Source organism: Corvus hawaiiensis, chromosome 5 (genome assembly GCF_020740725.1).
Source record: "Corvus hawaiiensis isolate bCorHaw1 chromosome 5, bCorHaw1.pri.cur, whole genome shotgun sequence".
NCBI lineage: Eukaryota > Metazoa > Chordata > Aves > Passeriformes > Corvidae > Corvus > Corvus hawaiiensis.
The window spans coordinates 74,404,405-74,431,754 of NC_063217.1; the positions used below are offsets into that span (position 1 = coordinate 74,404,405).

The window sequence follows — 27,350 nt, forward strand, 5'->3', positions numbered from 1 at the left end:
CATAGATTAAAATGCCCTTGGCAGACATAACACAGACACTGAGAGAGGACTCTCCCAGTACTGCCTAAGATTGGGAAAGGAAATGGAATGGGAAACTGCAAAGAGCTAAAAATGCTTTTTAGGGTCAGGTCCTTTCCTAGTACCAGTTAACATCAGCACCTGCTGATGTTCTACAGCATGGAAAAGCATAGGCAGAGAGTGAGAGGCAGAGCCATTTCTCCAGCGTTTTTTCCATACAGATTTCAGAAGTGCTGCTTATTTTCTCATCGTCTGCTAAAAGAAGGAAGAAAAAGGGACATGCTTTTCCCTTTAACATCTGTTGTGGCAGGATTGTCTTAAGGAAAACTGGACTGGAGGTCTGCAAAGGGCAAGCTGAACCCAACACCATTTTACCTTTACATGTGTAGGTGTGTTTAAGACAGAGCTCTTCTGTTAAGCTCCTTGCCCAGAAAACAAGGAACCTGGACACTGCCAGATGGGAAGTTGGCAAAACTGTTTATTAAGAATAACCCACATTCTTGCCTTTTCCACTGCAGACATTCAAAGCCTTTAAGTACTTCGGTGGAGTACAGCCCTTCAGCATCAGTTTTTGGCTTGGGAAAATGAATGATCCCATGCAAAGCATGCTATCCCTTGGTTTGATCAGTAAAAACCATGAGGGAGCCGTGTAGCCAATCATCTGAGCCACAGGTATTTTAAACCCTTTTGTCTGATATCCTTGTAATGATTCAACACATGGACAGCTCTGAATTTCAGTCAGAAGACACACGGTACCAGCTTACCAGCTCTGTGTGGGATAACCTTGCACTATTTCCACACCTACCCAGTCTTGGAAACGTGGCAGATCCTGATTCATCCCAGACAAACTGGCTGAGTGATAAAACCTGCAAATGCAGCAGCTAATGCCTGACTTGAGTGAAGACAAATAAATCATTAGATCTTTAACCGGTGTTACTTTGGTGTAGCTAAATTGCCTTCAGCAAAACCAGGAGCAACAGCTGACACTTTGGCTCAGGAGGCTGTAGGATTTAAAAATGCAGAACTGTAATAACAACAACAATAACAAACCAATCTCATCACCTTATCTTTTATATATTCTGTACTGCACTTGTGAAGGCATTAGGACAACCTTATTACTGAAAAATTCTCCACTTCAGATAATAGACAAAGTGATCCCTGTGCTGTAAATGCCAAGGCTGGAAAAAGACACTCTTGGTTCCTCACGGACACCTCCAGTGATCAGATAACCCGGGCATCCGGGTCAGGCTGGCATCACAACAAATGCCTGGGAGCGAAGATACCTGGAGAAGTCAGCGAGATGAGACGCAAGGCTGGCATCTAAATGGCAGCTGTAACACAGACTACGGGCTGGATACTGCCAGTTCACACTGTAGACTGGAAGACAAAGGGAAAGGGAGAGTCTTTAATCTCGTCCAGCTGCCGTTACCTGGCTGCTCCCCGTTGCTGTGCCGGTCCCAGTGTTTGTCGACAGAAACGTGCCTGGTCCAGCGGAGGCTCCTCAGTGGCAGCCTGGCACACTCTGGGAGCAGTCTGGGCTCCAGGGACCACATTCACATCTCCGAGGCCCTTCACCAGGAACAGCTCTGCAGCTTTCTCTCATTAGGAAGAGCTGAATGTGCTCTTCTCTGTAATCTCTGGGGATTATTTTTATATTGTATGCAAAACAGGAATGGAACTTCACGAAGACGCTTTGGCACTAACTCTACAAATGAATCAGCATCTGAGGCTTTCTTCACAGTATAACTGAAAGGCTGAGTTATCTTTTTCTCAAGGTTACAAACTAAAAGCATCCAGAAAAGTGTATTCAGTCTGATTCCTGTTCTTCACATACTGTTCCTTGCCAGTTCTGGAGTACACACACAACCTGAGTGCTCTGCAAGTTCAGAAGTACCTCAAGCCCAGCATCCTTCAGGAGTGCAAGTCCTTCAATGTGAAAAGGCCCATCTTCAACCAGAGCAAACAACCCAGCTTCTTCAAATTGCCATTTGCAATTTTTCCACATCCTTGGAAAGCTAAAGAGTGAAAGCCAGAGATGGATGTTGTGGCTGATTAACCAACACTCAGGGTCATCAATGCCCCAATAAACTCATCTTTTTCTACTCCCGCAGAGCTCGCGGGGAGTTGCTTTCATCGTTCTCACATTTGTCAGAAACACCATCCAGGTGCCTGAAAAGAGAACTGTGAACAAATTTTCTTGTACACTGACCTCACGCTCATTTTTCTCTGCCCCCACAAGCTCCAAACCCCTCCTCAGCAGAGACAAGGAATGCTGAAGATGAAGGCAGCAAAACCTTCCAAGGAGAGCAGAATCCACTTGCAGATCCAGGCAGGAGCAGTGGTCACCGGGGCACATCTCCATGACCCGGGGGGATGGCTCTGACGAGCGGCTGGTGTCAGTATGTCCAAGGAAGATGGGACAGGGCAGAGAAGAGAACTAAGGCCAGAGGGTCAGTCTGCCATCACTCACAACCACAGTCCCTGTGGATGTGCTTTCCCCCAGCAGCTGTGTTGGCGGGGTGGCTGTGTGGGACTTTGCTGGAGCTGGAAGGGATAGCCATGGCCTAGTCCATCACATGGGGAGGTGGGAAGGGATGGGGGCCCTGCAGCAGAGACCCTCCTGCTATAGGAGAAATGAAAAATTTGGATGCAAGTGCAAAGCTTGTGCCTCCTGGATCTGATCCCAAGCTCTGAGTCACAAGAGAGAAAGCCAAGAGGGCAGCTGCCCATCCTTACCACGTCATCCTCACAGCAGTCAAGATTTCAAGCTGGTGATAATTCTAACCTAATAAAACCCATGTGGCATGGGCACTCTGTCCTGAGCCATATCCCGCTGCATGCAGCAGCAGGATCTTTGTACATGGAGAGATCCTGATCCCAGAAATTTACCTGTGCCCTCCTTCCAGGGTGAGTGTGCACCTGCACCAACAGAAAGCAGCAATGACCATCTGAATTCTCACTGGGATGGACCTGTCTCCAAGATGGACACACTAAAGGAGCGGGAGCACAACAAGGAGATGTTTTCCAGACATCCAAATGCATGGCTGCAGCCTCTCTGCCCAGCTATTAGGCAGGAGATGAAGGAAAAAGTAAAGCACTCAGAAGCCTATTAGGATTTCGACAGAGCAAGGCCACAATCTACTCAAAGCAACGTCGCTCTTAATTAAGGTTCAGTCATGGTTCTAAAAATAAGCAGAACAGACGAGGCCAATTAGAAAGGAGTCGGACCAGAATGGCGTCAGCTTGATGTGTCTTTCACTAAATCTCTCTTTTTAGGCTCACAGAGCCCTTCTGGTAAATTCTGGGGCAGGAGGGACCTGGAGTGAGCTCAGTCCCTTCACAGTTTTGACTAAAAAGAAGGAAGACTCATTAGAAAGACCTGAAGTCTGTGAAATGATATTTCACATCATGGATCTTGGCCAACAGTGTCTCCTCATCTGTAGGGGAAAGGGAGAATCATACCCACACCCCCCACCCCCCAAAGCTTAGATGACAACTTTCTCTAAGTAAAAAACACACTGAAAAACCCTTCACTTGAGAACACTTGGGTGAAGTGTGTCAATATTCTCAATATTCTCATACCAGGACACAACCTGCTTTTCCACCATATGTTCATTTTGCAGCTCCTAGAGAACAGCTCCCCACGCAGCAAATCCCTGTGGACTATCTCACAGTTTTTAGCAGTTTCAGTCTTAAACCAAAAAAAAAGGAAAAAAATCCCTTAAGCAAAACCCTTCATGCCAGTTCAGGGCTCTGTCGCAGACCGGTCCAGCCTCATTGCTCTCTCCAGCTCCTTTCCCAGAGGCAGGCGTTGTGCCTGTGTAGTGCTTCCAGCTGACACATCAGACACCATTTGTTTTTCCCCTTTGATAAGCATCACTGGGGAGGTCTGGGTTGCATCAGACTGGGCCCTGAGTGCCATCTGGGAATTGGGAGACAGGTACCAATCTCCCTGAAGTCTCTCTGGGATCAGGAAGAAGAGAATCAGAGGTTTCTGCTTAGAATTCCTACCATTACCATCACGAACTCTTTGGAAAAAACTCTCCACCATACCACTGGGAAGAAAATCCCTGTGTGGAAGCAGAGATGACAACCGTCATCTAGATGTGCATCTAGAGACAGACTTTTTCTACCGGCTTTTCCTGACAGAAGTGTGTTCAGCCACAGGCTACAGATGGAAGTGCTGGGATCGCTCAGAGGTGATGGCAGCTGTGAGCAACGGGCGCTCCTTCGTTGAACTTAGGAACAGTCAAACATTGTAATTAATGATTATTGGTCCTGCAAGTCACACCTCTGTGTTATCACATATCTCTGGGAACTCCCAGGCTATCTAATCCAAGAAAGGCATTTATCCAGTGTCCAGCAAAGGAAACAAGGAGTGCAGGGCTCGGAGCCGGGCTGTGCGCTGCGGCTCCGTCTTCCCTTCACCCCAGTGCAGGGCTGACAGGCAATATTTAGATTGAGGACCTTTCCCTACACAAAGAAAGGGTCCCACTGGCATTCCCTGACACTAACCAGACACATGCTTTGGCAGGAACAGAGGTGATGTATACAAACTTCACTCTTCTTGATTACTGGGTTCAAGGACTTTGTCCTAGCAGGATCTTCTGACAGCTTTCTATTTTGAAGACAGCATTATCAAGCAACACAATAAGTGTGATTAAAATTGGAAAATGAGGAGTATTTCAGATCTCTATTTTGTGAAGCGCTTGCCACCAGGATAGTCCATCTGCGCTGTTCCCACAGGACTGCAGCTTGGACATGGAGAAGCCAAGAGAGCCTTAGTACTAGGCTAAGTACCAAGAGGTACTTAGACCATGCACAGGTTACAAAGAGGAGCTGGGGAGCACAGGATTAAAGACTCTCTGCAACTTTCCTCTTCTTTCTATAATTTTACTGTTTCCTTTGCTGCAAAAAGAGGAAGAAAGAACACACATGGAAAAGAAGCAGCTGACTGACTTGCAGTCTTTGAGAAGGACCCTGTTATTCCCTGTCTTCTCCAGGGATTCACATCATCTCCCAGAGCACGGGCAGAAAATCCTAGCGGCCAGAGCCTGCAGTGGCTTCCCTGCCCGTGGCTCTGCAGAGCTGCACTGATTTATCCAGACTGATGAACCAGTCCCACGGGCTCAATTCAAATCATTTTTTCTCATTCTTCTCTAGTCAGTAAATTAGTTAAAAAGACAGAAACCAAGCATAGCTTAGATTCTTTCACACCCCAATATCCAACACACAGCAACTTGCAACAGGAGAGACTTGGAAACAATGGAAGGAATGTGTTTTCCTTGCCTCGTTCAGTGCTTAGGAGGAACTGGGTGGCTGGCAGCAGGAACGCTGCTCCGTGAGCCCGATTATCCAAATGGAACGTGGACAATGAGGCACGGCAGGTAACCAAGGGGATCCGCAGGGCAAGGCTTCAGGCAGTAGCTGGGCTCTCCCCTGAGCTACAGGGCTACAAATCACAGGCAACGCTCGTGAGCTCCACATCCAAGCGCTCATGGAGAAGGGAGAAACGGGAGAGAAGCAGCAGGGCCTTTAGGAGGATGTGTGGAGGTACTCGCACACATTTAGGGGGGTAACAGGGTGAGTCAAACGTGCCAGGGAACTGCACCCCCTGCCTGGCTGAAAGCAAAGGCTGCTGAGTCTGAAACACCCTCCCACAGGCACATTCTTACACATTAAAGCAGCTTCCTGTTCCTAACTAAAGCTCCAGCCCCAGTTAAACTGAGATGTGCAGACACAGCCTCCAACACTGCCGGAAAAGTAAAGCAAAACATTGGCTCTGCACCCAAAGGCAAGTTTATCCAAGCGAAACACTCAACTCTGGAGCTTCTGTGAAGGTCTGCTACTAAACTGATGGGCAAGAAGGAATTACAGAGGGCATATGGTGAACGACTCATTGCTGTAGAGAGGTGGTAGATGTAGGGGAGCTCCTCTCCCAGATTCGCTGTGGGTCACATACCCGGGGAACTGCAGAGTCCCACTCCTCAGTCAGAGATAAATTCCTCCTCGATAAAATCAGCTCGAGGAGATACTCCAGCCTCTAAAATCTGCTCTATCCGAGGCTGGGTAGGGTCAGCATCCATGACTGCCTGCAGTGGCCAGAAGCTGGAGCATCTCCACTAAGGTCAGGGAGGTTGCTCCAGAGCTGCATCCACGCCGATAAGATCAGAATGTGGAATTCCCTTCTCAGCTGCTCACTCACATGCACTGGGCCACATTTCCTTCAGCTCCAGGAAAGCAGCATAGCTTCTTGACTTCAAATAAGTCAAGGTCTGGCCCAAAGGCAGTGCTGCCAATAAAAGCCACTGCCTCGACTTCATGGTACAAATCTCAGAAGACTGAGACACAAAAATCTATGAGGTCACCCAGATTACATCTGACTGATGTAAGAGGCTCTTTTGATGCCAGTAAAAGCTCAGCCTGAGTAAATGCTGTCGGATTTGGTCCTAAACTGCGTGGACAAAGGAAGGGAATCAGGCTCTGCCACAACACCAGCCAATCCAGAGCAGTTCAGGGAACTGATTTCTGAAGACATTTAATCGCTCAAAAATGCAGACAGGTACTCAGCAGTCGTGAATGCCAAACTCTCACTGGAACTCCCAGACTTGGAAGAAGCTAGGTGATTTTGGAATGCCAGGCACCTGAAGCTGGGGAGTCAGAGAAGACTTACACCCCTTCTGTGGAGATATTTTGGTTGAGCATTTCTCATGGCCTTTACCAGCACTGACAAAAGCTTTTGAGGAGGAATTTCAGCACTCCTTCTCCGTGAATGCCCCACAGGCACACTGGCAGCCAAAGCCGTTTTCCACCCGGTCTCTGCAGATGCTGCAGGGACACAGACAAACACATTCTCACCTGGCCTTCAGCCGTAACTTGACTCCTGCTGCCCACGTGGCTTTGCTGGGCCGGAAGTCAGTGGTCACGCCGTCCGGGCTGAGCGGGCTGGGAGACAGCTCTGTGCATCCCTGTGCTGCATGCGTATCCCTGTCAAAGGAAAGCAAGGACACGTAAACACCACCACGCAGAACCTCAGCCCTTTTAGCCAGCCCTTCATCAGGATTTTAGGAAAGAGGGCAATGCACAGACCCGGGGGGCAAGGCAGGGGCCTCAGGCTAGCTTTTACAAAGTGTGAAGTACATGTCACAGAAAGCCATGTCTATCCTTGTTTTTCTCCAACCCGGCCAGTGCTCAGCTCTTCGAATGTCCCTCATGACTGTTTTGGAGGAGCTGCACAATCCCATGGCACACAGGAGCGAGATCAGCTCCAGCACCCACGGCACAAAACGCATTATCCCGCAGCTGCATTTGGGAACCCTAAATCCCCAACTATGTGGTTCCACTGTGGGATATGCTTTTACCACATGTAACCACCTTATGAGAGCTCAGGGAATGCTCTGAACGCACAAGAGAAAAGCCAAGAGAAAGGTCCACACAGTGAGAGGGAGAAAGAGAAACCTGTCCTGCCCCCTGTACTGATATTTTCACAGAGTCAGCAAACACATATTTACCCTGCTCCAAGTCACACAAACACCGTGTAACCATCGCTTCAGCTCCTTCCTTCCCCCTGGAACGCTCCAGTATTCCCACTCGCTCCCACTTTCAGCCCTGAAGCGCGGAAGAGATTTGAAATTCCGGCTTGCTCAAGGAACCCCCACGCTGAATAAAAGCGGGGCTGAAAGGCCCCCCGCGCCTCTCCCTGCCCGCGGCAGGCCTGGCCCGGGATAAGCTGGAATTGCCTCTTGTTGTGTGCTGAGCCCACATGCCGGCATCTGGGGCTTTGGATAGCTGAGATGGCTTGGATGCCATTCCGGTGAGAGACCGGCCGTCTTTGTGTCCGGCTGGGTCCTCCCCCGCGCTCCCTCCCCGCGCCCCCACGTGCCAGGCAGGAATGTTAAGCCTCACACTGCGGATGAGATGCAGCAGGAAAGCGCAGCAGCACTTTCACCTAGATTAGGGAAAGCGACTGGTCCGGAACGGCCTTTTTTTGCTTGCCCTGCTTATCTTCATCCAATTTTTACCCCAAATCCTGCCTTGGCTGCCTTTTCTTTCCATGTGCCAAATCCCGTCCTGCTTTGTCTCTGCCACTCCTCTCCTCTGAGATGATGTCAAGCCCCTGATCAAACTTGAAAGGTTCCCTTCCCTGCTCTCATTCCAGCCTCGCTGTACACCAGGAGCACAATCTCCTTTATTGCAGCCCTGGGAAGTGCCAACACCCTTAAATGCTTCGATTCTCTTTGCTCACCAAGCTTACCATGAAAAATTACCAATTTCCAGAAGAGATTTCACTGCACAACACAGAAAGGACAGAAGGCCTGTGACAGATGAGGATTTAAAAGATTGCATATAAGCAATTTATCTATACAAACAGGTCTACGATTTTGTGAGCAAAATATATTCACAGCTTCAGCGTCTGGAGGACAAAGCCCTGGGCTTCCCTGCTTGTTTCCTAAAGAGCAGAGTTTGGCTCTGCCAGGCCACACCACAGCTGTACTCCTGCAGTGGGGAAAGCTGCTCATGCCTCCTCTCGGGCCAGCTGTCTCTGAGGAAGCCATTGACAATATTTAGGGCTGGGAAACTGCCCCTGTGCCAAGAAAAGAGTAATCAACAGCCTGAGGAACTGATATAAAGGAGCAATACAGCTCCCCAGGCACCACAGCCCAGTGATCTTTCAGCACTTAGGCTGGTTTTTTTTCTTTTTAAAGAAAAAACAGCTTTCGAAACATGTTAAGGAAGCAAGAGACAACACAGACTCTAAACTCTGCTGCAAGCAGAGCTTTCTGAGTAAGTCCCTTCCAAGCATTCCCATATGGACCCACACAGCCTGACCCTCCACGGGCAGCCCCAAGCAGAGGGAGGGAGGATAAGCAGCTTGGGTGTTCCCCCTCACAGGAGCAACCCGTGCTTGCCAGCATGCATAACTTTGGGCTTTACCTCACAGAGACAAAGACACGTTAATTAGTGTCTCCACGGGCTCTGGAGGTGCTCTTGGGGGGAACAAGGAAATGCAACGGAGTTTTTCTCGAGCCTCTACAAAAACTGTAATTGCAGAGCTCCGTGTGGCACGGCAGGCTCGATAAGAGACCGAAAACCAATCAGCCAGTCTAGAAATAACAACATTAATCAGGCCCAGTGGGAACACAAGAGATGAGGACCCTTCCACCCGGGAAGCACACCCACCTCAGGGACGGAGCACAGCCAGAGGGACAGGGATGTCCCCTGTGAGAGCACGGCTGGCAGGGCAGGGAGAAGAGCTGAGGCCAGCCAGGGCTGCAGGGCTGGACACCTCTCCAAACAGGACCCCAAGCCCAGCACCTGTCCTCCCCTTGCAGCCTTCTGCCTAACCTGGCTGCTTATTTCAGAACTTTTTCTGCAGCATGCCTAGCTAAGGCAGCTCAGTCTAACAACCAGGAGGGTGCTAATCCCTATAAAGACATTTCTTTCACCGTAACATGGTGACAGCCACTCTTGTACAAAGGTGCTGAGGGCCTACCTTTCCTCTTGGCTGTCCTCACACCTTTCTCCTTAGAGCGGTCCTTCTCCGAAAGCTCCAGCTGCCCCGGGACAGCTCTCCAGCTCCTTGTGCAGCACCCAGCCCGATGGGATGCTCTTAAAGCCTGGGGCTGCATTTTATTTCGGGATGCTGCAAAGGGCCTCACAATTCCATAGCTAAAACGTATCCCTGGCAAGGAGGGGCCTGCAGTTGTTCCTTTTGTTATTGAGTTGTTTCTAAAGCTCTCAAGTGGGAGACAGGAAACCCAGCACACAGAGTCTATTTAAAACTCCTTTACCTCCCACCTGAGGCTGGCAGCTGCCTCTGAAATCTTTCCTTTTCTGCAAAGTTCGTGTTTAATTATGAATTGTTATTTATACTTGCCGCTTCCATGGTGCCTTTGGTATTTAATACCACACATGTCCATGAGTACACTCTGCTCGGCTTTTCCCTCATCTAAAAATATGGCCTGCTTGGATATTTTCCTTGCTGCTTGCTTGACAGTGAAAGAATACAGTGCTAGAGATTTAGGGCTTTTTTCAAGGAAAGCCTCCCTCAGAAGTTTCAGTGCCCCCTCCAGAAGAAAGGCAGCACCTCCTGACCCCACATCCATCTCTCCCCACACGGCCAGCACGGCCTTTCCACAGCAGGCATCTGTGAAACCCTCCCTACTTTTCACCACCTTCTTCAGAGCTCTTCAAGAACGCATGGGTGGCCTTATTTTATATTAATCAACTCCCTATAAGAGTAGTTTGCCAGTTGCTGCCATCTGATGTCTCATGGCCTTCCCGAGCTGCCACAGTCCCTGCAGGACTCAGCTGCTGTTTCAGGGAGATCCTTTGCCTCTGAGCAGGGCCGACTCTGAGCTCCTCTGGCCACTTTATCTGCCTCCCGTGCTGACCTCCCGTTACCTGCTTACTTGGAACGTTTCACAGCACTTATCTTAACCTTTTGGGCTCCTGTCTCTTCTTCCTCACTTTCTTTAGTCTTCCTTATCCTTATTTACAACCGTCACATTCCAACACAGATTGGTTTTCTAAAGCCAGCCTGGACAGAAAGTGTGGGTGGGTGTCTCTGCCCAGCAGCTCTCCCAGCAATTATCGGAGTCTGCAGAGATCATATTCTTAATTAATGAAACTCCATGTTTCATAACAATAGTTCCCTGAGCAATGGCAGCAGCAGAAATCACTGCTCTCACTGAGGAAATGATGCAGTGCAAGCTCAGCTGCCTGGCTGTAATTCCCAAAGAGGAGACAGATTTTGCACAGAGAAGAGGCACAAACCCAGCTTCGGAAGTTTTGTCTGCTCATAGCATTTCTTTTCCAGCACAACAGCCTTACAGTTCTTCTGGCTGCACTACCATGCTGTACTCTGCTTCTTTGCTTAGCTTCCAGGGATGAGTCTAGGATATGCCTGAGATCAGCCATAAACAGCACCTGGAACTATGTCTAAAAACTAACTTCTAAAAAATTTATTTTTCAGAACAGTTATTTTTTAATGGACCCACCTCTTGAAGCCATGATAACTGAGTTTAAACTGATACCTGGTTTGCTGCCATGATAATAGATGACCTAAGTCCCAGAGGATCCAATCCCCAAATGTTAACGGGTTTAGTAATTTTTAATATCTTGTTACCTCTAAGTCCAGTGTTGTTCTAGCAGAGAGGATGGAGATTAAATTCTCATTTTAAAATAATTTGGGATCAACAGGAGTATTTGTAACCACTGTCAGAATTAAAAGCTATCCTAGAAAAATAGGTGCTCACACAATGATGCTTCTGAAACCGAGATTAAAGCAAGAAACTCTTCTTCCAATTTCTACAGCTATTTGTAGGCATTTCCTGATATTCTTCCCTTTGTATTGAATCAGAACCTAAGAGGAAACCCCCCTCCGCTACAGAAACAGCCAACAGCACATCACAGACACAAAAATATGGAGAAGCAGCAACAAAGCCGAACTGGGCTCTGACAGGCAGGAAGGACCCAGAGGAGTTAAAGCTGCTGGTTTATCCTCATAGCACCCCACGTTACACAATGTCACAGGGCAGCCTGAGATCCCCAGCTCAGCCCAGTGACATAAGGAGAGCTGGGCAGCTTCACCTCTGGCTATCCTCATCCTGCAGGCAAGCTCTCAGCAGCCGATGCGCCGGAATTACATCTCCTTGGGAATGCAAACGCCACCTCCACGGCAGTCCCCCATCTCCTGGCAAACAGCAAGCCCTCCTGTCTCCTCCATGCTGTCAGGGAGAGGGATGCAGAGGGAGAGAGAGATCACACTCATCCCAGGCACCGACCTTGCCCGTGGCCATCCTGCTTGGCAGATCCTCCTGCTCCGCCTGAAAAGACTGGATTGCTTACGTATTTCTTATTTTGTTACCTCCTGTGGCTGGTCCAGAAATAGCCCGTAATCCACATCTCTGTCACGCTCCCAGAATCTCCTTTAGCTGCATTGGAAGTGCCCTGTGTGTCAGAGCACAAAGGCCCAGGTGCTCTCCTGGTAGCAGCAAGGTCTGCACAGGTTTGTTACTCTGTGCTCACGGGACCCCCAAGCTACACCAAGAGCCAAGACCAGCTGGAAACACGTGGGCAAAACAACTTTTTCATGAAAAAACATTTGTAAATTGCACTGAAACCTCTCACGCTAATAATCTCTAAAACATTTGCTGGAGAAAGTCTCAGTCCCTGGGTAAAATCTCTTGCTTGTGACTCAGGACATTCACCTGAGATGAGAAACAGCCAGGTTTAATTCCACAGTCTAAATAAGGCACATGAGGAATTCAAGGCTGGTTCATGGATCCAAAACACAACAGGAAGCACATTTTCATCCTAAGCAGAGCAAGACAGAGTTTGAAATCTCAATAAGGCTCTGTTGAGCACATGAATCTTGCAACTGAATTAAACATTCTTTCCAGAGATCTGCAGCAAGATCCAAGTCTCAAGTAGAAACATTAATATCCATGTCTGGGATTCAGATGGGTCAGTAAAGCTCAGGGGGAAAAAAAACCCACGCAACCCTAACCCATTTACAGTGCTGCTGGCTGCTGCTTCTAAGAAACAGGACTACTTAATGCACATTTTCTGTACACATCACAGGCACATCCACCCTGATACCTGGTTAAGACAGGATTACTAGAGCTGATCTTTGTGCCATAAGCCAATCACCAAAAGGGAAAAGAAGAACGTTTCCAGGAACGGTGCAGAGGGGGCTTGTGCTTTTCTACCTGCACAGGCCATTGCTTGAAGGCAAATTAAAGACATCACAGGATGGCGAATTTTAGATGGATACATCCCCCATTCAGGCACCCATCGCTTTCAGTCTAACGGCTCCTACATGGAGATTCCGAGCACGCAGAATTTCAGGGCAAACCAAGAGAGGCTGAGAAGTCACCTGGAATTAATCCAGACTCACAGCTTTCCTTCTCGGAGGGCTCTTCACTCAGGCAACTCCAACTTAAACAACCTCAATGAGTGCTGACCTTCAGGTCCACTGCGAAACAATCTGGAGAAAGGACACCACGTTTACCCTGTGCAACACTGTCTAGTCCTACTTGTCCAGCATTTTTCTGGCTTCCCCTTTTCTCTGGGATTGGATGGGTTTTAGTTGACCTGACCTCAATCCCACAATCTGGCCGCGCTGTGTTTGCACAGCCCCACACAAACCAGCTGCTCTGGCGCCGTACCTGTTTGCAAGCAGAGAGCTGAAAGGAGCCCTGGCATTCATTTGGGTTCCTCACTTCATTGGCCAAGGGATCTTTGAGAAAATGAACTGCCTCTTTGTCTGGGAGAGAGCCCTAATCCCCGTTTTGCCCTGGAGGATTACTGGGTACTTAGAAAGGCACTCACATGCACATTTTTGGTTCGTGCCAGCTGCATTTGGGCCCACAATATGCAGCGTTCCCTTTGGTCTTTAGCTTTGACAATAGGCATTCCACTGCACCCAGACCTCGACCCGGAGACTGCCACCCTTTTAAAGGCACCCTAAATCCACGCTTTCTGAATTGGGGGCCTTCCCTGCTTTGCATGAGCAGTTGGCCCTCGGAGGCAGCTGGGCACGCAGCCCTGCAGCCCACAGTCCTTTCTTGTGCTGCCCAGCCGGCGTCGGAGCGCACAGTTCCCTGCGTGGCTCTGCCAAAACGACCTGGATCCTGGCTGGAAGGAAGAACCTGTAGGGCTCAGGCTTTAGCTTTTATCCCTAGTGAATTCCTGGCTTTTTGTAATAGAGGTTTACGATTATACTCTATCACAGCTTGCGGTTTGTGCCCCAGTACCACCCAGAGAGACTGTTCCCAAAGTGTGCTCCCTGCAGCTCTGGCCCAAATCTTTCTAGGGCTGTGGCTTAATTCTCAAAAGTTCTAATTCAGGATGAAGTTCAATGGAAGCAAAGGGCTCTAAATCAGTACTGACTTGAGCAGCACTTTGCCTGCTCAGGGAAGATCTCACCTTCTCAGGAGGAGACAATTGAGAGGTGACAACTGTCCTGGTCTGTCAAAAAAAGTGGCATGTCATCCATCCTGCACCCCAATTCTACCTGCAAGTGAAATGCTTTCCTGCAACTTGTGCTCAGAGAGCTTTAACCCCCTCAGAAAACAGATCTACCTACTTATTGTGTCAAGACAGGAGTAAAAACACAGAGAAATGATGTTTTCATTCTTTTCTACCCCACGACTAACAGGACTATCCTATAGACTTGCTCTTGACCATTACCGAGCGTCTCTTGAGGTTTTTCAGAGACGCCTTTGGGGACAATACGGGATCAGCTTGGGGAATCAGAGCATCCCCTCTCCTCATGGGCTGTTCAGGACGAGGAGGCTGTGAGGGACAATCCTTCAGACCTGGCCATAAAAGACTGGGATCAGCTCTCTCTGTGGTGCATCAGATGAAGATGATGCATGGCAGCGCTCATGCCCCCTAAGGAGGAGGATCCTTAACACACCTGTCTCTGGAAGGACCAGGGACACCACACACAGGTAAATCAGCATCCTGACAGCTTCTGGGGTATCCCCACACTGAATCATGTGGATCTAGAGTCCTTCTGTATAAATGATAACATTTAACTTCTCTTACATTACACACACCAAAGCAGAAGATGGCTGTAAAGGACAAGTGTAAATGAAATGAAAAATGTAACTGCAGCTCCTACAAAGAAAAGCAGCCACAAGGAGGAAGGAAAAGCCATGCTCATATAATATAAAGATTAGTTTCCATTTTAGGATTTGAGAATTGAAACAATTCCATAGGAAAAGCCTGCAAACCCTCCATGCTGAAACAATAGTTATGTTCACAGCAAGAGATGCAACAAGCAGAAGATATTTCCCCACAATTACTCTTTTTACACTCACCCTTCAGATCAGCAATGTTTTCCAGCTACAAAAGGGCCATTCTGGGAGGGGGTGGGTCTGAATGTCAGGCAAGACATATCCTACCTGGGACCTGGCCACAGGGTGCAGACCTGAGACCTGAAAGGCAAGCCCAGTCCTCACTTGGAAACTTTTCCACCAGCAGCGTGGAGCTGGGACCAGGCTGGATCTGCTGGTGCAGCTCCTAATATGTTCCATACAAACCAAATGAGGTCAGTTCAGACCAACAATTTAAATGGTTTAAAGCTAAAGATTAAGGGAGTGCTTACAGGAGCTGTTCCAGTGGCGGATGGATGAGGTTTCTGACACTATGAGCAAGTGGGGCATTAACCTCTTCCGCCAGCACAGCTGGATCTCTCTTCCTTGCCTGCACTGGTGACACCCTGCACTTTAAGGAACACACCCTGAAATTTTAGCCCAGCAGCTCTCCTACGGAAATGTGGATGTTACCAAAGTGCTGCAACAGTGACTCAACTGCGTTTTGAAAAACTGGTCTCGGTGATTTGTACTAAAGGAGTGACAATCTGAGCATCTCTTCAGAGCAGGCAGAAGAAAGCCTCATACTCACATTTGTCACAGGCACAGTGAGCACCAAGAACTCAAGTCTGCAGCTGAATTGTCTCTCAGCTCTCTCTAACCTGATTATTTGCAGTGCTTCCTGGTATTCCAGATTTTAATTGCAGTAACTTGAGGGGTGGAGTGTAAAGGTCTAAATCACCTTTACAGGTGTTGCAATGCCTAATCCCCAGAATATGAGCTACTCCTTATGAGCTGCTTCTCCATCCCGCATGCCAACCTCTTCCTGGACAAATTCCTGAACACCTTACTCAACACAGCATTCCATTCACTTCCTGGGGATTTCAGCAGGAGATTTGCCCAACTAAGAAATGAGGATAGATTGAGTAAGGAGATGAGGACTTGGCCAGCTGAATGAGAGAGCCCAAGGCAAGTGACAGAAATGCTGGCTGCTGAGATAATAAATATCTGTTTGTCACTCAAAATATTTTTAGCATCTGCCAGTCTGGCAGAGATGAGCTTGGAAAAAGATGAGGGCTGCAACCATGACAAGGAACATGAGATGAGAGAGAAACCCTTGGCCCCTCTTGCCTGGTCCTACACCTCAGTGCATCCCATTGCTCTCACACAAACCACCCCAAAAGCACAATTAGCCTTCCTGACTCCACTCCGCCCCCCCAGCAGGGAGCCATTTTAGGAGCATTAGGAGTTGTCTACACTGAGGAGATACCACAAGCATCTTTCCTGTACACAGCCCTGCGTGTGGGATCTCTTCCATGCACCCTGCCAGCAGGAAAGCTCTTCCCCATCACCCTGTCTACTGTGTTTTGGTCTGATGATCCTGAGCCTAGACCCAAGTCATTCCTTGCGCTTGAAGCAAGATCTGAAGGTGGGTCTCGAGATGTTCTTTGCAAGCACTGCAGAGCTGGATTAGCACCTGCAGAGGCTGCGGGAAGCTCACCTGGATGAGGTCAGGGGCTTCCCCAGTGATGCTGCCCTCCAGTACCACTAAGGTGAAGCACCCCAGGAAGAGTCAAGAGAAATTCCACTACAGGTTAGCATATGGCTTTGACTTCCAGGGAGAAGTCTCAGATCCTCCTGGGTTTCCAGGAACATGAAGGTTCTGTGCTGTAGATGTGAAACCTTTCACAGTTCTTGGGAAACCCAGAAAACCCCACTTAGCCTAAATGCCTGTCGCCTTTTAATGGGACTTTCGTCACATCAGACACATCTTAAAAATCCACCCAAAACACTCTGAAACAGCGTGAGCTGCACTTCCTTGGAGCGGCCGCCCCCAAGCACATTAAGGAAGCACGGAGGAGAGGAGTACCCACAGCAGTGCCAAGTCTGACCTGAGGCCTTCACAGCAGTTACAGGTTAACAAGACATCAAAAACTCTTCTTCCCCAGTGGGAACAGCAGCACTCTCTCAAAGGAAGCCACACCCTCGCTAGGGACATGCAGTGATTTGGAGTCACAGCCTGGAAATCTCTGCATGTCAACAGGAAAAAGGGGAGCAATATATAACCCCCCTCCCAGCCTCTCCTCATACACAGAACACGCTGTGCCATTGTCATTATCAACACCCTTCCCAAAAAGAAGCCTTGGTGGAGCCAGTTCCAAACACAAATTGAATCACAAGTGCCAAACCCGTTCGGAGAGAAAGCAGCAAACCCAAATCCTATTAAGCAGCCATCAGTGTCAATATTTATTCCTCACAGATCAGGGACAAGTGGCCTAATGAACACTGCCAGACTGTGCCTGGTGAGATGGAAGAGGAAGGGAATAGACAGACTTGGGGAAAGGACATCACATTAATCAGCATCACCCCTGCAAACCCCTTGACAGAAACAAGGTAGTAAACTCAGGAGCCACTTAGAAACTAAGCTCCCTTTTTGCTTCGACAGTGATAGCCCCCAGCTTCCAGCCTGGAGGTTTGGCATCCTTCACAACAGAGCCATCGGGCCCCATAAAACCTTTTCCTTTCAATCCACCTCTCAACACACACCTCTCTCTGGTGTGGCTTAACCACTCCCTTCCCAACACAGAGCAGATCCGTCCCGAGGTGTGGCCTGCAGGGAAACTAAGCACTCTAGCCAGCATGGAGTAAGGGGGCTCCCAGGCAAACAATGTCTGCACAGGAAGACAAACAAATCAAACCATGATTTCATAAGGCAAACTCCTTGGCTGCAAGAGTCACTCCAAATATCCCAGCTTCTCCCTGCAGATCATTCCTGCCCCTGGGGGGTGGTATAGGCCATTGACTTCTCCCTAGCCTACATGGGAAAACACGGTCTTAAGACAAACACACTCCAGGCTTGGTATTTCCATCAGGGCTGTAGCTGAGTTTTTAGAGTTATGCCTTACTATAGCACATATTTGCTCCCATCTGTGCAGGGAAATTTAAGCTGCCATAGTGTGACGAGGATGCAGCCATTGTGCACAGGGGCCCTGTCCCCACTATAACTGTACTGGCCAGCAGTTATCATCACGTACTTTGCTTAAATTAGGCTGAAATGGAGTCTGTCTCCAGCCCGGAGCCCGTTTGTAACTGCAAAGGAATCTGTACCCTCCACAGCACACGAGACAGGATCAGGTCACCGCTGGAGAGCACTTGGCCTGGCTATTTTTATTGTCTCCCTGAATACTTTTCTTCAACACCATTTTGAGTTGCTGAAAGAATAGTAAAGATGAGATTTTTTTTTAAAATAAAAGACATGCTGATAATCCATGGGAACCATGTCCTTTTAACTTTTGGATGTTTCTCAAATCTCTGCCCAGGATGCTGAAGGCATTTTGAAGGCGCAACATGATGAAATCTAATCAGGGTGAAGTGGGCTGGTTTCATTTCCATCAGATTCCTCTTTCAAAGGCATAAATTTACCCTTCTGATCCCAACCTCTAGAACTGAGCCAATACAGCAGTTACTGCTACATCAAAAACCCACCCAATCCCCTTCTCTCGTGAACAACTGAAGACGGAAATTCCTCATGCTTCTTTAAACCCAAAGGACATTGCCACTAATTCGAGCCCTGGTGCAACTTGAATGTAAAGGATTAGAGAAGTGGCTCTCATCTGAACACAGGCAAGCATGCAGCAATGCAGCACACCAAGGGTAGCCAAGCTTTTCATTCCAGTTAAACTTGGGAACAATCCCCTAAATCATGGTTTCAAACACACAGGTTTTCTTTCCCAGTGACTGATACTCTCTGAGTAGTGTGGCTACAGTAGCCTGATCCTGCTGACCATGAGCCATTCTCTACTCCCACATCCAATAAAGTCCAGCAGCTTGCCAGCGCCAGCCACAGTCACTCCAGGCCTGAACAAATGTTAGCCAAGTGGGAATCACACAGGGCATTATAAAACACCCTGTTTGATGTCATATCCTCCTGATTTATTTACTTACACTGCTGCTGGGGTGAAGAAGCCCGGGGATGGGATGGACCAGGTCCCACCATGCCAGCTGCTCCGCAAACACCATGTGAAAGACGACTGCTCACCCAGAGGGCTGACCATTAAAGCAGGGTCCACCCTGGCTAAACAAATGCAGGAAGGATGTTTTCCCCATCGCTGCTGTTCCCTCAGCAGCCTTCCTGAGTCCATCTGCTCACTGATGCCAGCTGCATCCTCCTGCTAGAGCCCAGCTTTTCTCCCATTGCTGCCAAGAGCTAGGATACCCTATAGAGGGAGAAGGGCTCTACATTACCCTGCTTTTATTCTCATAAAAAATCTCTTCAGGCCTACTGAACACAGGGGCACTTGTGGAGGCCCCTGGCTGCTGCAGGACCACAGCTTGCCCGTCTCCCAGAGGCAGGGCTCCCACGTGCCACGGCAGCAGCCCTCTCTGCAGAGCAATGCCAAGTAGGCTGCAGCTGGTCTTGTATGTCCTTATTGCCTTTTGAGCAATGTTTTATAGTTAAACTTCTGGCCTGCTGACCTCTGGAAGATAAGCTTCTGTGATTATTAAATGAACTTTCCCTTAAAAATTACAGTAATCCTGATTTCAGTTGAACTGAACTTCCCTCTTTGATTTAAGAAACAGAGGTGCCAAGCACCATTAATATGGGCCAACAAGCTCTCAATCCTCTAAATCCCCATATTATGGACCTGCAGAGCACCCCTCCCTCTCCCAGTTGTAGGCTGGCCTGGACTTCACCCCTCTTAGTCAAAGGAGTTTTAGGGCATTGATTTTTCCCTACTGTCGTTTCTGCTGGCGTCAAGGAAGCTCTGGACTCCACCTTGCAGTACCAGAGTCAGGCCCCCACGGCTGAGGAAACACAGCGGGCTGCTGAGCTTCACCCCACTGCTGACAGGGCTGAAGAGGGCTCAGGCTGGGGATGAGAAATGCACGTGTTTCAATGGGTGCTGCTGGTGGCACCTAATGTCACTTAAATTTAAGGCTGGTTTTTTTAGGCAGAAGAACATACAGAGATCAGAGTTTAAAACGCATTACAGCTGGGAATGAGAAAAGCAGACCTCTGGAGACCTCGTGGGCAGAAGAAGTAGGGGAGAAAGTTGGAATGAAGGCAAATGAGGTCTGTGGGTCACGTTCCTCCCAAATTTACAAAGAAAAATGCTGGCTGATAATGTTACATTTGAATATCATTCTCTTCTTAGCCATTTAAAAGAGTCTGTGGGTCATTCCAACCAGGTGATAAAACTTCTCAGCTTCTGTCCCAGTATCTCGTTGCAAGGTGCCTGCCAGCAGAACTGCCTGCAGGAACCCTACACTGCTTACTAAAACATGTAACACAGTGAGAGCGCACACGAAACCTCCCGCTGCTCTGATGTGGAGCAATTGCCCCTAGAGAAAGAGCATTAAAGGGACCTTCAAGCCCCGCAGCTCTTGCCCAGCTGCAGCCCGGACAATGGGATGATGCAGTCCAGGACGTGTCCGTGCAATCACAGCACAAGGACGGCGTTTAACTCCCACCTGGAGAACCCCTCCGAGCAACGAGTTTCACATACGGACCGGGGAAGCGCGGCGCGGCGGGGTCTGATCCTACACCCCTTCCCTCCCCGACTGCTTCTTCCCAGCATCCAGAGGCTCCGAAAACACCGAACAAGAAAACAGCAGCTGGAAGGGGAGGGGGCGGGCGCCCTTCTCCGGGAGACTCCGCCGGTGCCGGCCGGGCTGCGGGGCCGCCGCCTTTTGTTAGCTCGCCCTGCCCTGCCCCTGGAGAAGGAGCGCGCCTGCCCCGCACCCCGGGCAGCCCCCGCACGCCGGGTCTCGTCCGCCCCGCCGCCTCCAGCACCCCACTCCCCGCGCATCTCCGTTCCGCGCGCAGCCCCGCTCCCCGTGCATCCCTCGCTCCCGCACATCCCCGTTCTCCGCGCATTCCCGCTTCCCGCGCATCCCCCCGCTGCCCGAGTTTTCCCCGCTCCCGGCCCGCCGCAGCGCGGTCCTCCCGCAGCGGCCGCACTCACCGTGCCCCGGGGCGCGGACGGCTCCGCGCTCACAGCCGCGCCGGGCGAGGGCGCCTCCGGCCGCCCCCGGCAGGTGCCGAGACGGGCAGCCCGCCCCCAGCACCGCCCCGCACCGGGGGAGCCCCCCCGGCACGGCGGCTGCAGCCCGGAGCCCCCTGCAAGCTCCTCCATCCCGCCACAGCCCGGCCACCGCATCTCCATCCCCGCACCAGCATTGCGAACTGCCTGAGCTCCCGGCCGGGCGCAGACCTCAGAGAACTGGGCTCCCTCCGAAGCCCCGCCATTCTTCCCCTGTCCCTCTAGAAGTCCAGTCGCACCTTCCCGTAAGTCAGAGGCCGTTTCGGTGCTTCCGACTGCCCGCTGAGGTCCTGCCTCGGGAGCGAGGGTCACGGGCCACAGCAAAGCCACGTTACTGCTGCGGTGGCTTTAACAGCGTCTGCTGTCACCTGCTAGGTTCGTTTCATACAGGACACTTAACCGGCAAATGAGATACATTAAATTAATTTTAAAACTACATGAAGCTGAATTGTTGTGTCTCACAAAGGAAGATAAAGGCAGAGACAAGATAAATAAACCCTTTCCATTTCTTGTATTGCTGTGAAAAACTAAAGAAAACCCTTCATGCTGCACAATGATTTGCATTACAGGGGAAGGAGTTCAAGTTTCAAGTAAGAATTCGTACTTCTAATGCCCTGCTGTTGGCTGGCATGAAACAAGCACAGTGCTATGATGGAGCTGAGCTGGTTTGTGCCTAGGAACTAAAGTGGCCAGACCTGGTGGTGTGGAAGTCTTCGTGGCTGAAGACTGCAGGATTTTATTTTCCCCTTCCCAGTGGTGACATTTTGTAGGTGAAATGAAGTCAGTTTCTGCTTTCCCACCCTGCCACTTGCCATCCTCATTCCTGCCCTTTTGATGCCAAACACCTGCCTCTCCCTTTCTGTTCTGTACCTTCCTTTAAGACTCCTGGGTTTTTATCTGGGGGCTGTTTCCTCTCAAGGAGTGGCTCCATGTTCACCCCTGTTTTTTGGATTTGCGTGTGGATGTGAATACAGCGCCTGCTCCTTTAACAATCCCTGAACTCAAACTCCTCTGCAAGTTGCTGGCAGCACCAGAGAGCTGTGAAGAAGGAAGATGGCAAGTGGGGGAATGGGAAGAAAATATCTTATGAACCCAGAGACGTGACTGAAGGAGATGCCGGAAAAATTGCTCTTCACAGTGTGAGTATCTGGCCCATAATGATCTTTTATCCAGGAATATCCAAACATCACCCGAAAATATCCCTATTTTATAAAGAAAGAGACTGGTATTTTACAGAGTGAGGAAAAGGGATGAGATCTTAATCTGAGCAGGAAAGAATCCCACTGCCAACATGCTCTTCACAAGAGGCACTGGCCTCCCTGAAGCCATTTGTTCACCCACTGTTAAGCTATTGCAACATGTTACATAGATAATTTTATTTCTGTTTATAAGTAACTTATTCTGGCTTAGTTTAAAATGGTTCCTGTTGATCTGAACTAAAATATTGAATGGGTGCATCTGTATCAGGTCAAATTATGCTCAGCCAGTGCTACTTTTCATACTGATGTCTCTCTCCCAATCTGCAAACTCATAATCAGCAGCCTGAAATGTTGAATACTTCATCAGCTGCAGAAATCACAGTGATAAACCAGCATGGGAGATGCAGAAAAAACACCTGAGGTGATGTTACAAAGGCAGTGAGCATTATGTCTGAGTCCTAATGATGAAACCCATCACGAGGTGGCACTTCTCTCAGCAGATTAAGTGCCATTTCCCGTATTTTTTTCACTTGTGCTTCCTAAGGAGAGTATTTGGTCTGTGTAAAACCTGGGTGCTGTCACACACCTGGTTTGTGATGGCTTTGAGCTCTCACGGCTGGATTTCTACCAGGGACAACAACACACTCTTCCCGTGCACGTGCCTAAGGGGATGCGTCATCAGGATGGGTTAATAATTTCAACAGCTCTAGATGACTGTCTTGTGACACAGAAGGGCAGGTTTGGGAAGCAGGATTAAACAGGCTGGAAGTGAGGGTGACTCGGGTGGTGCCTGCCTTCCCGTCCCCTTTCACGGCAAGAGGCCCCTTCTGATCCAAGCCGAGCACACCCATCACCCAGCTCAAGAGCCAATGTCTGTAGCCACCAGCCAGGGTGATGCTGCTGCCAGCAGAGCTCCCCTGTGCTCCAATGTCACCCATTGGAGGCATGGCTTTTGCTATCACCTCTCCCAATGGCATGATTTCTCCCCTCTCTGACTGGAAAGCTACATGGAACGCTGTATATTCCCACACCAGCATGTGCAGTGTGTCACCTGCTCAGGATTATTCCATTAGGAGCCAGATGGACCCACAATAATTTGCTCTGTGAAATGATCCCAGACGGTTTTTATTGATATTTTAAACACTTTAAGTGTACTTTGCATCTTGACCAGCCATTTGGCAAGATACCGAGCAGCAAACAGGGTCACAGATGTTACCAGGCAATGAAACAAAGTCCGGTTTTGGGATGTGATCATAAAAACCCATGAACGTTTGTCCTTTTGTGAAAAAAAAACAACAACAAAAGCATTACCACCCATAGCATAAACCTGAGGCTCCCCATAACCTTGGACTATTTACTGAGGCATGATAGCACTTAGGATAGCACAGGGACTCGCCCTGAGGCAGATGACAGGCAGCTAATCCAAGTGGGATCACTGTGAGGGATCACAACAAGCACATACTGCTGACAAAATGAAACCTTCCGCACAACTTCCATCTGTGCTGCCCTGGAGCAGCGAGCACAGGTGCTGCGGGGAGCTCTGGCTAATGGCAGCCACAGCTTGGAGGTGCTGAGTGTCCACAGCTCACCTCGAGCCAGTGTCCTGGCTGGAATGCCTCACGGGCCCTACACAGCTAAACCCATCCCAGCCACACCCTGGCCTTTGTGCATTTCCCTCCTGATCCTGCTTCAACGGAAAAGTGTTTGTTGCCTGTTCAGTTGGAGCAGCGCTGGATGACATGTCCTGTATGTCACGCCACAGCTCAGCTCCCACCCAACTATCTCCAGGACTTCTTGCAGCAGGACCAGCCTCTGCGCCCTTCAGTGCTTCTTCTGGAAAAAAAAGCCCTTCCATACAAATAAATGAAAGAATGTCTGTAACAAAGCAGGATTCCTCCACCGGCTGACCCTTGTGACACCAGTATCAAATATTATATCCTGCAAGGGATAAGAACCAGGGGGAGGACTCAGAGGGCTGCTTTTAATATTTTTTGCCAGATCTTGGTTTCTTACTCAGTGTTTGCTTCCGATGGCAGTTTAATCCTATTTAAGCACAAGAGCAGAAATCATATCATCTCCCTCAACAATCATGGGTCTTTTTAAGTTTTCCTCTGTCCTGCTGGTGTTCTCACTGCTTTGAAAACGTCTATCCTTTGACTTACAGAAAACCTGAAGAAATCAGAGCTGGACCCTACAGTGCCCAGACAGATTCCGACCTGTGTCTCCCAACTGCAGCAAGTTGCATTGGAAGCAGAGTGAACTATGGCAGAGACAGATATGAGTTGGTGTCTGGAAGGTCCAGTGAATCCCTTGCCCGTCTCCCTACCCTTTCCCACCTGGATAGAAGCAAGCAGGTAGTTTCACTTCAGCTCCCACATCACAGTGAACAGGCAGGGTACACACTGCTGCCATCAGCTCCAGAGCCTGCCAGCTGGGCTGGAGCAAGGACAGAGAGCCTAAAAACCCCTGTGTACACACCACCGTGATGGGCATTGCCTTTGTTTGCCTTTGGGAGTAGATGAAGACACCGTAGGACTGCCACATCCCATCCATTCCCAGAGATGACAGGAATGTCTCTGCTGTGGGGAACCAAAGGACTCAGGCATTCATCCAGGAGTCTTTTCTCTTTTGTTTTTTCCTACTTACCACAAAAAAGCCTCCAGTGTTCCTGTTCTCCACCTGCCTGGGTCCCTGGCAGCTGGATGCCTGGTACTGCCATGCCCAGTGAACAGGGTGCTCCCAGGGGCATGGGATAACCAAGGAAGCTTCCCTCTTCCTGTTTAAATAAAGCTATGAGGTGGGAGAGCACCACATGCCCACAGTGATGGCACTAGAGGAGTGTCCCTAGATCCCTGTGCTCCCCCTCATGCCACACTTCCCCATTTTCCCAGCCTCATATTTCTGGCAATGTGAGCTGCTGGACACAGGGCTGGGATACGGCTGGTTCATAGAGGTGGGAAAAAGCTCTTATTTGATGTATGAAAAGACAATGTGAAACAGCCCCAAAGGAACCTGTCCTGTGGCTGTTCCTCGTGCCCCTGGCTTCCTGGGCATTGCAGATGCCAGGCTGCAGCACAGTGGGGCCCATCCTGCATTTGCTCAGGCAGCTGTTGTGAAATGCGAGACCCTCATCACGTCTGCTGGGGGAGGAAGGGAAGGCGTGGGATGGACAGAGGAAATAGGGTTTTGAGATAAGCCATGGGCTGCATTGAAGAAGGATGATTTCCTTTGAGGAGTGTTTGCAGTGCTGACCTACCCACAGACCATGAAGAGTGAGAGCACGGAGGGGCTGGAGCCAGGGCCATCAATCAGGAGGGAACAGAACTCCCAGGGAGGCTCCGGTTTTCCAAAACGTGCCCAGTCGCCTTTTGGTTTGGAAAACCTGAACCCATGAGTTGTTCAGAGCCAGGACTCTTTGAATCCAAGCCTGTAAAGCTGGGGGAAGTTTAGAGAAACTCCCTGTCTTGGCTCATCTCCAAGTCAAATTAACTCTTGGAAGGTGAGGAGGTGTTCAGATAAGTATCAAATCGCTCTCTAATGGGTCAAGGCCATTTTTTCCAGTGAACAAAAGGGATTTTTATTGGATCTCTCTTACACTGCATATCTCAGACTGAACTTAAGATAGCTGTGAAAAAAATTAAGAAGTGAGGAAGTCCAAATCCTGCAGCAATGAATAAAACCCATTATTAAATTTCCTCATGAAGACTTCACCCAAATAAACCCAATGAAAAATCAGTTTAAGATTGAACTGAGTCTGGATGCGAGAGGATTCTAAGGAAATTCACTATTACGAGGGGAATTCTAAGGGGAATTTGGAAAGAAATCATATATTCATATGTGCCGACTCAGGGGAGTTAATTCCTAATGTTTTTATTCAACTATCCTGTCTTCTGCACTGAAACTTTCTAGACTCCGTCCCTAAGTTTTCCTTTGGTTCTTGGTACCGCAGTCACTGTGAGCACCACTCTGTGTGTGGAGATATTCCTAAGAGAGAAACAAATCATTATGACAGCATAAAGAGGAAATTGTGGAAGGCTTCTTAAACACTTCAAGGAGAGGAAATGTGCAGAAAATAGATGTAAATCCATTTTTCCTCCAACATCCCAGAGAGGTGAAAGGAAGGCAGCGAGAACCGCAGTTTTCTCTTGCAGTGAGAAAAACCCTCTTTCCTTCTGAGCTACTGACAAAAAGATTTAGGGAAAAGAAGAGAAAAAAAGGGCATTTGTACAGTGAAGAAAAAAGGGAGAAGGCTTTGAAGACCTAATTAACAGACTCTGTCCCAAGTCACTTCAGTTCAGCTGCATCACAAAACTTTGACAGAGATCCATGGGACCACAACAACCTGCCCAAGAGAATAGGACACTGTAAACAAAACTAGTTGCTCCAAAACCCCACCCCCTCCAAATCCAGGGGGCTGGGAAGGGGAGGAGGCTGCAGCTGAGGGCCTGTTTTCCTGCTCACTAATAAATTTAGTTTACAGAACCTTTTGTGAGTCCTTTTTAAGGATGTTTGTTGATTAAAGCGGCAAACAACAAACTTAGCCTTAATTTATGCTTCTTTTAACATTTCAAGCTTGGGGGGGGTGCTTTTTATAGGAGTTAATGAGGCAGAATAGGTTCTTTAAGGGGAAGATATTTTCTCACCAAATTAAAACCTGTATTGAAAATAAAAGAATGAGATGAAGGTGGCTTTTCTTTCAGAAGTAAATAAATCTTGGAGTAGGAAACTTCTCACGCACTTGGAACTGTCCTTATCGGAGAGATCTGAGAACAGCAGGTTCACAAGATGTTCTCGCTCCCCTTATTTTAAATTTATTTTGCCTTCCTCCTTTCATGTAAACAGTAATAAAGCATTATTTGCTCTAAATGTGCAAACAGCTCCAGCGTGTGAGAGCAAGGAAACACTGGGAACTGTTCTCATTTGCCACAGCAGAGCCACGAAAGCCCAAGGCAGGGACTTGGCCCCACCATAACCCAGGCAGGGCAGAGAAATGGGCCACATCGTGCCCCCTCAGACACCTGGGCAAGTCTTCGAGTAGCTCCCAGCAGGATCCCAGGTCAGGCTGAATTTTCCAAATTAAAGCCTGCTTCGAATCTACTGCATTTTGGCAATCTGGGATAGCAGCATAAGGAAAGTCAAGTACCAGAGTGGGCAGTGCTGGAAGCTACTGTGACACCAGTAATCAGCACCGGATGTCATTAACTGGGGACAAACAGGCAGAACAAGGTCCCTATGTGATAGGAGAGCATCAACCCTGGTTCCTC

At 49.0% G+C, this 27,350-nt stretch overlaps 1 protein-coding gene and 1 long non-coding RNA gene across 7 annotated transcripts in view; one reads left to right on the forward strand and one right to left on the reverse strand.

Moving 5' to 3' along the window:
- Positions 1–27,350, reverse strand: part of SHROOM3 (shroom family member 3) — a 116,539-nt gene that overhangs the window by 19,462 nt on the left and 69,727 nt on the right. For 3 of the 6 annotated variants that reach the window (XM_048304797.1, XM_048304798.1, XM_048304800.1), the window contains one exon: positions 6,877–7,005. In XM_048304797.1, coding sequence (XP_048160754.1) covers positions 6,877–7,005 — 129 coding nt within the window. Of the gene's footprint in view, positions 1–1,447; positions 6,839–6,876; positions 7,006–8,272; positions 8,702–11,804; positions 11,842–27,350 lie in introns of those variants that run through there. The other 3 variants (XM_048304803.1, XM_048304799.1, XM_048304802.1) reach the window with 3 other exon arrangements.
- On the forward strand, positions 20,971–26,568 carry LOC125326492. The gene is made up of 2 exons (XR_007203833.1): positions 20,971–22,026; positions 24,251–26,568. It is a non-coding gene; the product is annotated as an uncharacterized LOC125326492 (long non-coding RNA).